Source organism: Rhyacophila brunnea, unplaced genomic scaffold (genome assembly GCF_057557595.1).
Source record: "Rhyacophila brunnea isolate RB1 unplaced genomic scaffold, BYU_Rbru_1.0 scaffold_7, whole genome shotgun sequence".
NCBI lineage: Eukaryota > Metazoa > Arthropoda > Insecta > Trichoptera > Rhyacophilidae > Rhyacophila > Rhyacophila brunnea.
In genome coordinates this window covers 30,010,001-30,024,020 of record NW_028233339.1, presented here as the reverse complement: position 1 = coordinate 30,024,020, position 14,020 = coordinate 30,010,001, and the positions used below count along the sequence as shown (strand labels likewise).

The 14,020-nt window shown below is 26.9% G+C and overlaps 1 protein-coding gene across 1 annotated transcript in view; it reads right to left on the bottom strand.

Annotated features, from left to right (window-relative positions):
• Positions 1-14,020, bottom strand: part of mmd (disintegrin and metalloproteinase domain-containing protein mind-meld) — a 572,581-nt gene that overhangs the window by 202,531 nt on the left and 356,030 nt on the right. The window contains exon 4 of the mRNA XM_085957408.1: positions 6,087-6,155. Within this exon, the coding sequence (XP_085813534.1) occupies positions 6,087-6,155 (69 nt within the window). The remainder of the gene's footprint in view (positions 1-6,086; positions 6,156-14,020) is intronic.

The window sequence follows — 14,020 nt, the reverse complement described above, 5'->3', positions numbered from 1 at the left end:
TTGTACTTGATAGAAATAATACTGAAATATCATTTTGACATTTCATATTGATTTCCATAGTAACGCACGTATATATTAATAATTTAGTTGCTAGGACCCAGTCCCATAGCAACCAATAATAGTGTATTGGATTACGGATTTCTTCCGAAATAACTTTTCATACAAAACAGAATTAACTGAAAATGAATTCAATTCTACTTAAAGATGGCTAAAAGTATTAAAAGAATGCATTGGCATCGTGTTCTGATATATTCTAAAAATTTAAAATGTCTGGCTAGTCGGGAAGTTAGTTTAAAATCGATTGAAAGATTTGTACTGGATAAACAACCACCGGACAAACAAGAATACGACCTAATAAAAACGTTGTAATAAGCAGACTTTCTTTATAACGTTTACGATTGATTTACATCGACAGTGTATTATAACATATTTTGTGACCATTGTCATATCTATTGATTTAATTCTGTAGGATAAATCTTCTTTCAACATCTTTTTATTTTTTGACTTTTCTGTGACTTTAAACGATATAAAGGGTTAGTGGTTTGAATTTTTTTTATATTTTATTTTCAAAAATTATTCATTTTGCGATCCAAGTATTCACGATTACCAAGGAGAATACAATATTCGTAATTAAAGAAGTATTCTCTTTAACGATTCTAATTATGTTCAAGTCCAGTATTGGAGAGTCATCGAATTCTCCCCGGCATGTTGTGCACGATGGGTGGGACGGGCGCCAATTAACCAGCACGGCGTCGTCGTAGTGTTACAGCTCTTACCAGTCCACCCATACAGCTTCCACTCTCAGATTTAAATCGATCTACGTCAGGCCAAAGCCTTCTCACGTCTGATTGGACAATCGGTTTAATTGAATAAAGCCGACGAAAGCACTACTTCGCACTACTGAAGCACTAAAATGAAACATAATATACTTAATGTAAAATTACGTCATCTTTCACAACCTTAAATATAAAATGATAAAAAAACAGAATTGATGAATTGAGAAACAGTATTATATTACTCTAGTAACCTTAGATAAGTAATCTTAATATGAACCTTTTGGTAAAGTAGTAAATACTAAAATAGCCATTTGATCTGACTTTTTGCTTGTTTTAATTATACGTAGAAACTTTTATATCCAAAATTTACCATAAATAGTTTATTAAAAACAACAATTTTTGGCTTTCAAAACTAACGTAAGGATGTATTTATCGAGGTGAACCGCATATTACATTAATTTTAAATTTTGCCACAAATGAATCTAAAATGTGAAACTTACAGATAATTTGGTCCTTGACTATCTTTCCTTATTTTTATATATATCTACAAAATGGATGAATTATTATAATATGACTAATACTTTGTTAGATTATCTTAGACAGTAGCCACCGGCATAAAATCAAGTATAAAATAATTTTATATTTCATACAAAATTAAAAGAAATTAACAATTTTTAACTTTGTACCCAATATTTATTTGTAATATTTGCATCTACCTTGTATAAAAACAAATCTGTCTAATCCATCTAAATAATATAAGTGTAAATAATTTATCAATATCAAAGTGAATTGAGATAAGTGCCAATTATTTACATATTATTATTTACACGATAATAGGTCATTGAGAAAATTCAATATTAATATCATCACATAGGAATATTATAATAAAATAATTATATCACATTTAAAACCAACATATTAGTTGTAATGTTAATAATTAATTACCTTTGTAAAAATTATAATGATACAAATATTTTTTTTAAATTACGGCGAGCTTTATATATTATAGTATCTAGATAAATAATATATAAATGTTAAATACATAGGTACTGCTGAGATTTTTATTGCTTTCTTTTATCGTGCAATTACTGTATGAATCTATTCGTCTGGTATAATAATTTTATATGCGCGTCTTCGTTTTGTTGATTTAAATATACATCTTAAGCGTGCGTATCGAGAAAATATTTTTTTCAGATTTGAATATTTAAAGGGCAAATAATGTTACGTTTTTTTATTCAAATTTTCCAGTCCTTTTATTTTTTGAGTATTTTCAGATGAATATTTGCGCCGCACTCATTTGATTGAAAAGCTTTCTTTTTCGCATTTTTTTAAAGATTCTCTGTACAAAATATGGAAATTTATTCGTCCCATTTACCAAGTAGCAAAACAATTTGCGAAAAATCTTTCTAAGTGCGTGAACGTTATAGAATTATTATCAAGATTTTTTTTTTCATATGAAAACAAACCTTTGAAAATATTGTAATACAAATAATTTCTAAAAAAACAATGCTGTGACCAACACATATTTCTCATATAAAATTTATTAAAATTTAAATTTATAATTATACGTATATTTTTTTAAGAGTATTTTAATAAAACTTTATACACACATACCTACGCATGATTATATTTTAATAACGCATACTATCGAGTGCTGCTATTGTAGATACATTAACGGCATCTCACCTGAGTTCTACATCTGACAGGTTTGCACTGGGAGTTTAAATTATTTAAAAAATACTTAATGTCCAATAATATTTTCTCCAAAATCCATAAAAAATCATTATTCATTTAATTTTCTCTAGGAAACATAATATGCTCTCAGCCAAACACACCCCTTGTCAACACACTTAGACGTGGAATTTGTATATCTAACAGTTAACTTCAATAATTATATTATTTTATCTTGAGAACGGCATTTGGAATGAATGAAGAAACAACACGCTAAATGAAAACCTAAAAATCTATTACTGTAACAAACAACATTGAAAGCTTCAAAAATTGTATTATTATATTTTTATTATTTTTAAACTTTTAGATTTAGGTAATATAAACAAAACACAAAATAAGCGAGCAAAGATAAACTTTTCCTTAAACCAAGTTTGATTGAATGCAGAAAACTAACAGCTATCGTAATATCTGTATTAGGTGGCAAAACATGATATGTCCGACTGAATTGTTCAGGAGAGCAAGTTTAAACATTTAAAAATAGTCAAACAATGAACAAATCATACATTAACACAGCTTATTTATGCAAATATATTTTGATATCTTGTAGATCTCACTGATATTAGTCAATTCTATATCTTACTACAAATATATTGTAATTGCTATTGTATTTTTTTGTACAGTTTACGTCAATTGATGACGTTATACAGAAATGCAAGATGTACAAAAATAGCTTTATTCATATAAGTATAGCTATTATACTGACCAGCTTGTTTGTATTGAAATGAATCTAAATACAAAAATATGTAAAGTTGTATATGCGTATGTCATAATATCATTAATAAGCATGTGTCAACAGGTTTTATAACACAATAAGATCCGCAAAAATAAATATTCACATCGTGTTTCGACGTTGTCGCCTAAAGCATTACATGTTGCCGTCAAGTTTCCTGGTTGGAGGTTAAATAAAGTTTGCGAAATATGGACGTTTCTAAAAATTTCCAGTGGAAATTACTTTCGGAATTCAATTTCCCGTCGTTGAACTCTCCTCCCTACATTTCGACGTACATATATCACATGCGGGGCCATACGACCTCCCGTGAGGTGGATATGTGCCATCAAAACTGTATATACTTTTATTATAACCGACGTCGGGAGCCTTGGATAACACATATTATAAAGTATGGCAGGCTATCTTGAGGTCATGGAAATCATATTTCTCGCAAGATTTATTTATAATAGTATTTGCTTCATGTCGATATTTTAAAATATCACTTGACCAATTGATTATATTAATATAAATTGCGAATTTGAAAAGGGGAAGAAAAATTGTTTTAATTTTAATTGTCATTTTTTTTGCACTAAAACTAAAACTTATTAAAATGCAAACATACTCTTAAGTTACATTGTGTTCTTTGATTAACAATTAATTGTCACAATATATGGTTGTACCTTCAATTGATAGGTAAAAAAAACTAGCCCTAGAAGCATATTATAGAATATCAGAATATCAAAACTGAAAAGGTGATACATTGTATTAAAACGGTTGCAGTGATTTTTGTATTAAATAATTTGAGAAAACATATAAAGTGCCTTCATTCATTACTTTTTATTTGTATAATATATAATATAATTATTTTTAATGGTAAAAGAATTAAATGTAACTGTAGGTATTAATTTATTAAGAAGTGAAGAATAATATAAGTTAACAATATTTACGTAGGTACCTATGTAGTATGTATTATAAGTCATTATAGGTATTATATTTTTTTAATATTTAACTAATTTAATTATAGAAAAGAACAATGATTCAAAATTGTGTCCAGTTGATTAAATATTACCTAATTAAATTTATAATTATTATTTACTCCAGTGATACGTAAATAATTAAATTAGTCATAATTAATTCCTCTTCTTCGTGTGCCTTCTTCAAAACGAAGGATGGCTATCATTGTTTCAATCTTCTATATATTTACAACGGCATTCAATCATTTAATTATTTCGCTTAAAAAATACCTCGACTACTCTAGCGTGAAAACAATTAATATACACAAAAGAAAGTCAAATGAATCATGAACAAAATAATTGGATTCCAAATCTTGCTAATTAGCAAGTTCGTTTCTTCTATGAAAAGAAAAATCATTAAGTGTTTTCTAGATAACTTCAATACAAAAGTTTTTATTGTTTTCAGTAATGAATGAAGTGAAAAAATATAAATTTATTACCTTTTTTATGAAATTCAATTCGTTGAAATATTATTAATATTTCCCATAATATTTGTTTACGTCAATAAAACAAAACACATTTTGGATTAATTGTAATATTACTTAATAGTAAGTATTATTCTGTTTAATACTTGTAAAAATATTAATAGATAAGTGTTATTTTATATTATATTGTACAAATACTTTCCATTTGTAATATTTATAGCCCGATAACTATTGATTATATTTGTATTGTTCAAAATTCATAATTGAAATACTCATACAACACCAGATATTTTCACATTGTTTAATTTAAATCTTGGACGGAATTATGAATCAAACTGTTTTATAGGTTGGACATTTATCTAATTTTATTAACGACAAATCTAATCAAAAAAATAAAACGTTAAAGTTTATATTATAATATAATAAATTATATACAAACAAAAGCCAGGGAATACAGACATAATGGAAAGTGCGTTTTTATGGGTGTGGTAGTAGTAATGTTTTATTTTTGAATGTGAAGAAATATGGGATAAATTTTAACGGTTGTTAAAAAATATGTTATTTTAAATAAGTAGTGATACCTATCTACTTGCATTAAGGTTGACCACGTATCCGAAATGTGCATTCAATGTTGGTAACTTAATGACAGTCATAAACAAATTTTGGTCTGTGGAGACTGGTGTTGCATTTCTATATTATTAATATGTTCTGTATACAAAACAAAGGTAATTGTGCCGCAGAGGTAGACACGAGCTATTATAATTTTTTTTTTTTACGAAAATAGTTTATTCCACGTAGACTATTATAATAAATACCCTTTTCTGTCGGCGCATCGGCTTTTCGATTCAATAATCGTTAATTGAAAATTGGAAATTTTCATACATTTGATACACCATTATCACAAACTAAGATTATATGAGGTAATATTAGGTTGGGGTAGATTAGATTAAGTTAGGTTATGTTAGGTTAAGTTAGGTTAGGTTTGGTTTGGTCTAAAAAGAAAGTTGTAAAATCTCATATCCACCTCTACGGCACATTTACCAAAACAAAATATGAAAGGTAATATGAGACTATTAGAAGCAAATGCAATAAAGTTCCATTATAGTCCTTTGGAGATTTGATATCTTTGCTTCTAATACCTTCATATTGTTTTCTTTCATATTGTCATATTGTTTAACTTTTTACTATTTTAATACAAATTTTGGCGTATTTTATTAATGCTTAATAACTAATTTATTTAAATTGAATGACTGATAAACGTTTTATCCATAATAATAACACTTTATTCCAAATAAAACCAGTAATTATCTCAAATAATAGTACTGAGATTAGTTTCAATATATGTGAAAAGAGTAAAAATGGTGTTGAGATATTTCTCATAAAAGTTTTCCACGGAATGGTGCCCGTTGTCGGGTATTGAATAATAACTCACCCTTGATCTGCCCCTTGTTCCACCTTGGTAGTTCCCATCCGCTCCACCATAGCTCCCCCGGCCGGGAAACTGTAACAAAGGGTTAGGTATTAGACATAAATAATGTTATGTTGTTACTAATATTTTTTGTTGCAAGTTCACGAAGCTTTTTTTACTCCAATTATGGGAAAAATATCCTAGCACATCATACACTGTATTGAAAATTATACAATTAAAATAAACATACGATACTTTATTGAGAACTGCACAATATATCACAATATTTTATATAACAACATTGTTATTAGCTCGTATTCTTATTTGTCCGGTGGTTAATGGTCCAGTACAAATCTTGCAATCAATTTTTAACTAACTTCCCGACTAGCTAGCATTTTAAACTTTTAAAATACATCAGAACACGATGCCAATGCATTTTTTTAATACTTTTAGCCATCTTTAAGCGAAATTGAATTCATTTTCGGTTAATTCTATTTTGTATGGAAAGTTATATCAGAAAAATCCGTAAAAAGTAAAAGACTATTATTGGTTGCTATGGGACTGGGGTCCTAGCAACTAACTTATTAATATATACGTGCGTTACTGTGGAAATCAAAATGTCATTTCAGTATTCTATATTTTTTTGTTTGTTTGTTTTTCATTTACTTCAAGTTTGAGCATATTGAGCATAATAATTCACTAGAAATTTTAATAACGTTATATATAAAAAGTTCTTTTTATCTTGTAATTATTTACTCTCAAGGTACCTAGCGAAACACTTTATTTTATGTATGAGGACGAATGTAATTGGGGAAATTTAAGATAACTTATTTATTGTGCAAGAGAAATGTACCTTTATGTTATATTATGTATTATATAATGTTTTAATATTACTAATAATTATAAGCAATAGTTAAACAATTATTATTACATTCTTTTTAATTATTATCAGAAATATTTATTTTTAGTCAAATTGATATAAAAATTTAATAAATTTTCTTAACAAAAAAATGCAATAATTTAAGAAAAAATATATTTTAGATTCTTGATTGGGATAGTTATATAGCAATAATCAAATATATATATACATAGTCTTGTATCGAACACTTGACTACACAATATGTTTGGAAAAGTTTTATGATTAGAAATACCACGAAAATACGTCAATGGAAGAAATTATCGACAATGTCAACCACTTCATAAACAGTTAAATTTCTCTTAAAAATTCTCAAACAGTCAATCAATTTAATTTAAATGAAATTCGTAGAAATAAGCTATATGGTAACATTTTTCAGCCGATACTCTGTGAAGAATTTATCATCGAATATCTATCATGGATATTTCCTATCAGTTTATATAAAACAAAACACGACAACTTTCACTTGAGGGGAGAAGTTTCAAATTAATTTATATTCATACAATTTTATTACGATATACGGAAATATTATAATATCAATTATTGATTTTATAAACATTCTCGAGCGCCTTTTTTCAATGATCAAGCAATTACCATATTTGAGTCCACTGGCCGGAATAACAGCAGTGTATTATTATAAAACTAAGTCCATAGATTGCTTATCCATGATATCCATTTTCTGTCTGAACTTCATTCATTATCTAGAAGTTTTGAATTGCGAGAGTTGGAATTTTTGTTCCAAACGTCACGTATCTAAAATGTTACAATTTTCTATATTTTACCATGTTAAAAAGCTCTATCTGCGTTTTGATTCTCTGTATTAACGTATCGTTCCTTTCGTTATCTTTTCATGATATTTTAAGTATACGTACGTACTTTAAATATACATAAAATCAATTGACTGTATTTTTTAATATAGAATAATCGTAGTAATAACATTGCGGTTTGTAATAAATGATCTAAAATAAATTTTTATTACTCGTATTTTAAACCATAATATTATATTGCTATTGGTTAAAATATATAGAGAGGGTGATTGATAATATTATTGTAACACAATAATTATTATTGATTACTTACTAATACAATATGTTTTAGCGATCTGTGAAATGAATAATGTCGTAATAATATGTTAGTAACCACACATTTATAAAACTCGTTAGTTATGGTGTCCTTTTGTTGGCTATTACATAATATACCTAACGAAATTTGAGCTTGCCAAAATAATTTAAACGTAGCCCTTTTTGACAGTTGAAATTCAAAATCAGAAACGTGTAGAAAGTAAGACTTTGTTTAAAGATACTAAGTATATAATTAGATTGTCTGTTGCAGAAAATTACGAGTTTAAACGATTATCATATTGTGAATGTGAATATAATATAACATAGTCGTATATTTAATAGATTGTACATTAAGATATGTAATGCTATTAATTAATAAATTCCAAAATGTATACATTTTTTTATCAGTTACATGGCCAAGCATAATATGTATTATGATTTGACTGTACTGTTACTTGTAAAAAGTATATATTTTCATATAAAAAAAAAAACGTTTCAATATAATTCTTTTTTAAGTCTATTGTATAAAATTTTAAATTAGATTTTAATGGAGCATATTATACTCACATTAGCTCTGCTAAATTTCTGCGCAATATATGAAATGTCAAAAGCAAAAAAAATCTCTTTATCATTGATACGTTGAGATATGTTATTATATTATGTTATTAAAATGTAATGAGCTGATTTGACCATTGTTTAAATTAAATGTAAATATAAAAGTTATTTGATCTAATTGGAGAATTTCAAAGAGTGCCTGTTGTGCATTTAAACAATTAACAGAGGCCTTTTTGCTTCTTAGCTACTCAATAAATAATTGTTCCACCACAGTATCAAATTCTACTCAATGTATCTTTTGTAGGTACCTGTACTTATGTTGTCATATATTGTGATCATTATAATGAAATTATTAATAATATAATACTGAACTAAATACCTACATAATACTTATTGATTGCGTCGTTGAATATATATAATAATGTCGTTATGTATTTGTTAACCGGTAATTAATTGTGTCATTTGGTCTTTAAGAATAGAAAAAAATATTTATAAAAAATATGAATTATAATAAAAGTCATTACACTGTTTTTGTATAATAATTAACCAGCTCACTAGTAAAATAATAGTACAGATGCAGTCTAAACATAGAACTCGTAAACTCCGGCAGCCGTATAATCACACCAACGCTTGTATTTATAATTAATTTGCATATAATGTTTACCCAGTTATAGACAATTTTGAATGTGGATGACAAATCCAACCGTAGTTCGTGCTTCTTAATCAAAGCATGTGTGTTGGTAATAACCGTCGCGAATGGCCACAGTGACTGAATATTAATTAACCACCGCCGTATTTATCTGTCACATTAACATTAACCAGTTATACGATGTGCTATACACTGATAACAAGTTTTAGAGAAATTACCCACACAAAAAATAAAGCACACAGAGGAGAGAACGGTGATAAAATAATAACAGTTTTAGTTTTAAAACCAAACGATTACAGAATGTTTAACAAGGAAAATTAACAGTTATGACTTATCTATGTTTAACAATATGTAAATCTGAATAATTAACTTGGATACCTACAGTATCACAGAGATGGTTTAGAAACTACAATATAGTCATAAATTTGCTCTAGTGAATTAATAGAAAATCGTTTTTAAGACATTTATTTTTACTTTTTCGTGGATTAAATTACAATTCGATATTACAAGATAACAATTATTGATTTCAAATAAAGAATAAGTACAAGGATATAAAATAAATTAATACGTACGTAACACAGGAAATGCAAGGAAGTATATCATTGAGTATTATGTTAAGTATTAACAAAAAAAAACATATTTATTCTAATAGCCGATTACCCCTTCGCCAAGTTTGCAACGGTAGAGGATATTTTACTGACTCAAAATCATATACTTACCCAATAAAAATCTTAGCAATAATTAATAATTATAAGATGTTTATCATATCATTATTACTTTATAATCAAAATTTTCACTTATTTGTAATTTTAATTTACATCAACTCTAATTTTTACAATTTTCACGATTTCTAAAAAAATACGTTGAAATTCAACTTTCCTAAGTAGAATATATTTCTATTCGAGAATTCACTGAAAATAGCAAATACCCCTTCGGTTGACTTTTTTAAATTAAAATTTTTAGTTAAAAGAATATTTAATTTCTAATTATTGTTTTAAATTTTGTACTATTATATTTCAGTTGTTTTTTATGATCCCAGTTTCTCCTTTCGGTATCTTCAGGCAATAGTGTGCACAACAATGGTAAATTTACATTGATTCGTTCATGTATTAACCTTGCATTAACCATTGACGAGTTCATATAATATGTCTGAAGATGCCGACTGACGAAACCCGGGTCACAAAAATGACTCAAATAGTATAGTACAAAACTAAAATCAATTAGAATTTAAATAAAAATCAAATCAAGTACCCTTGATCGATACTATTATTTATTAAACTGTTTATCTATTTTGTATATAGAAAAAAATATTTTGTTATACATCTTGCAAAAGACTTCAATGATATTTATACGATGCATGATGATTTTCATGATTGGATTTCAAGTATATCAAAAATCATTCCCCTGTATATCAAAAGTCACGCGTTGTAAGTTAAAATGATTGAATTGTCTATAAAGTATTTTCTTATTATTATAATTATCAAAATTAACTTATTACATAACAACGTGAAAATGGTCATGATATTAAAAAGTTCTGGATATTTTTATATAAGTGAACGTACATAATGTTGTTCAAATAACTCGAGTGTAGTAGGAACGCTGAAAATACAAAGTGCAATAACATAATGCATTTTGTATCCCACGGGAAAACAAGTTTAAAAGCTAGATACATTGAAACAAATTGTTGCAAATATTTATTTTTCCTGTATGAAGTATGGAGCAAAACTTTGTTTATAAATACTGAAAATAACAATGATATCCTTGTTAGTAATATGAGTAAAAACTCAAACATGTTAGGTTGATTTTTATGTTTATTTAATTTATTTGTTTTATTCTTCATCATTGTAAAAACATATTTCATTTCTAATTAGGATCTGTATAAATAAGTTAGACTTACTTGAAATATTTTTGTTTTTATTAATTTATTAATGTAGGTACCTACCTACTTTAAGAATGCATTTAAATAATGGGAACTGAAATACATAACGGTTGTGGAGAAATAAGCAACCGATCTCGAGTATGGAAGAATATGGGATAAACTTAAACACGTATTAAGAATACGCTTGTATTTCATACGAACAATGCTCTCGTTTTATGCACTGACGCTCATTCAATATTTGTGCATTTGAAGTTGCATCACAAACTATTGCACGTCTATAATGTGTGGTTAATTTTTGCAGGATACTTACCCATTCAAAACCCTGCATCAAAATGTAGTGTATTGGGCCAATCGGAATTATATTTATTAATCTGTTTGGTCGCATTAGTTTTTATTATATAAACCGCATAGGCACGCGGTCTATTTAAAAAAAATATATAATAAAAGTAGTCTGAATAAATTAAACAGCAAAAAGGTCATCCTTAAGGGGGAGACGCATGCCAGCAGAGAACCTAGCGGAAATATACGAAGCTTGCAATTTGAGATTTTTTTTTGATAATTTACAATTTCAACTGTATTATTTAATAAATATGTATCCGAAAACATTAAAAAGATTTTTAATTTTTTTTAAACTTAAAGATAAACTTACAATTGTAAAAAAATGTAATAAAACGTGAATTCGTTGCAGGGTCAAATCTTATTATTGCATTATATTTTATGGTCATAATTATTATTAAAATTTAGTTTATTAGGTTTTAGATTTTATGTGGTGTAGATTTTTGACTAATTCATCGTTTTAATATTTTTTATATATATTTTAAAAAACATCGATTTTTATAAAAATATAAATGTGTATAACTTGAAATCCTTTTTATTTATATCAACTCGAGCTCCAATATTGTGACAATGCCTAAAATAAAATTTGATATAAATAAAAAGGATTTCAAGTAATACACATTTATATTTTTTTAAAAATCGATGTTTTTTAAAATATATATATAAAATATTAAAACGATGAATTAGTCAAAAATCTACACCACATAAAATTTTAAACTTAATAAACTAAATTTTAGTAATAAATATGGCCATAAAATATAATGTAATAATAAGATTTGACCCTGCAGCGAATTCACATTTTATTACATTTTTTTACAATTGCCAGTTTATCTTTAAATTTAAAAAAAAATAAAAAATCTTTTTAGTGTTTTCAGACACATATTTATTAATTACTACAGTTGAAATTGTAAATTATCAAAAAAAATCTCAAATTGCAAGCTTCGTATTATTCCGTTAGGTGCCTCTTTTCGCCTCTGATAGCATAAGCATCCCCCTTAAATAAACATTATTTTTACTATTTCAGCAGCTACGCTTAAAATATATAAGTAAAGTTAATAAAATAAATATAATGAAACTCTAGATAAAATGTAGCAGATTGAAATCGTATTTTTTTTTTACTTTTGTGACTATTTGTCTGTCTTATATTGTTTAAACGCCTTTATTATCATATCAGTTGAATTAATTGATTATTGAACATATTTTTTCGTACCTATTAAGATAAAATAATAGATTTTTTTAATGAAAAAAAAAATCAACTGCATTTATTTTAGATTGCGTGTGACCGTCAAAAGGCTTGAGGTTTCAGAAAGATTTCTTTTGGTGCTCGTTAGAAGTTAACGAATGAATTCATTTCAATTGAAATATTTATTCTACAGAGGGAATATTTTTTTCAAATGAATAATTTAGAGCTTGAACGACGTCTTTGGCAGTATTTAAATGTATTTCTCATAGAAAAAATATTTCTTAACACAAAGAGAAAACAAAACCTAAAATAAACATATTTTAAAAGAAATATCTCATCACTCTTTGACATATTTTTTTCTTATACAACATTCTTCACTATAAAAAAATATGGTATCTATTTTTATTTTTGCATATTTTTTGTTTTACTGAATAAGAAATAGCATAGTAGAATAATGGTAATTACGTATGTAAACTTGTATTATTATTAGACGTACTTTACTAATGATTATTTATTTCATATAAGCCGTATAGATATTAATTTTATAACCCGATTTGCTTGTGATTAACGTTAAACCACTAGGATAATGACGAATTATCAAAAAAGATTTGTAAATATCAAATTATGGAACATGATCTCCCGGTAAAAATTGTCATTGTTATGCACATCCTGCGGTAGATATTTTTTTCCTAATAAAACATTCAACGTTGTTATAGAATTGTCAACTTATATACCTTAGATATATTTTTTAATACTATGAAATAGTAATATACATTAATTTAATAATTAAAGTTCTACAAAATATTCGATATTACAATATTTGGGATATAAATTTGCTTGGACTAATTATGGTGGCCCTTATTCCTTTCTTCCCTTCTACCTTAAATCCTCAGTAATGTCACATTGCAGTAACGGATTATTAGTCGACCGATTATTAGTATAAAAACGTCAGTCATTCATTGACCGCGTGGGTACAAACACTTACAATCCAAACTATTTCTGAACCTCAAGCACTAGTTGAGTCAACATGTGCATACCACAAACGTGTCCAGTGCAGCCGTCATGGAAACATCATAAAAGGTCAGTGCCTGGCATCTTACATGTAACCCCTTCCAGCATACACATCCATCATCACGATTATTCCACCAATCAATTACAGTCCACTATGAAAAGGGCGACCTAAGTTAAATATTACGTATTTTAAAATGGTGGGTAGAGATAGTTTACATTTCAGTTTCTGATAATTTTTAACTTTCAAATAATGAAAATTCAATAGAATTGATAAATACATATTTGATGAAGAGAAAAAAAATACCTTAAAATGGTTTACTGGTGCAAATACATTACGACTACATTTTGTATGATCGTGACGTCGGCTA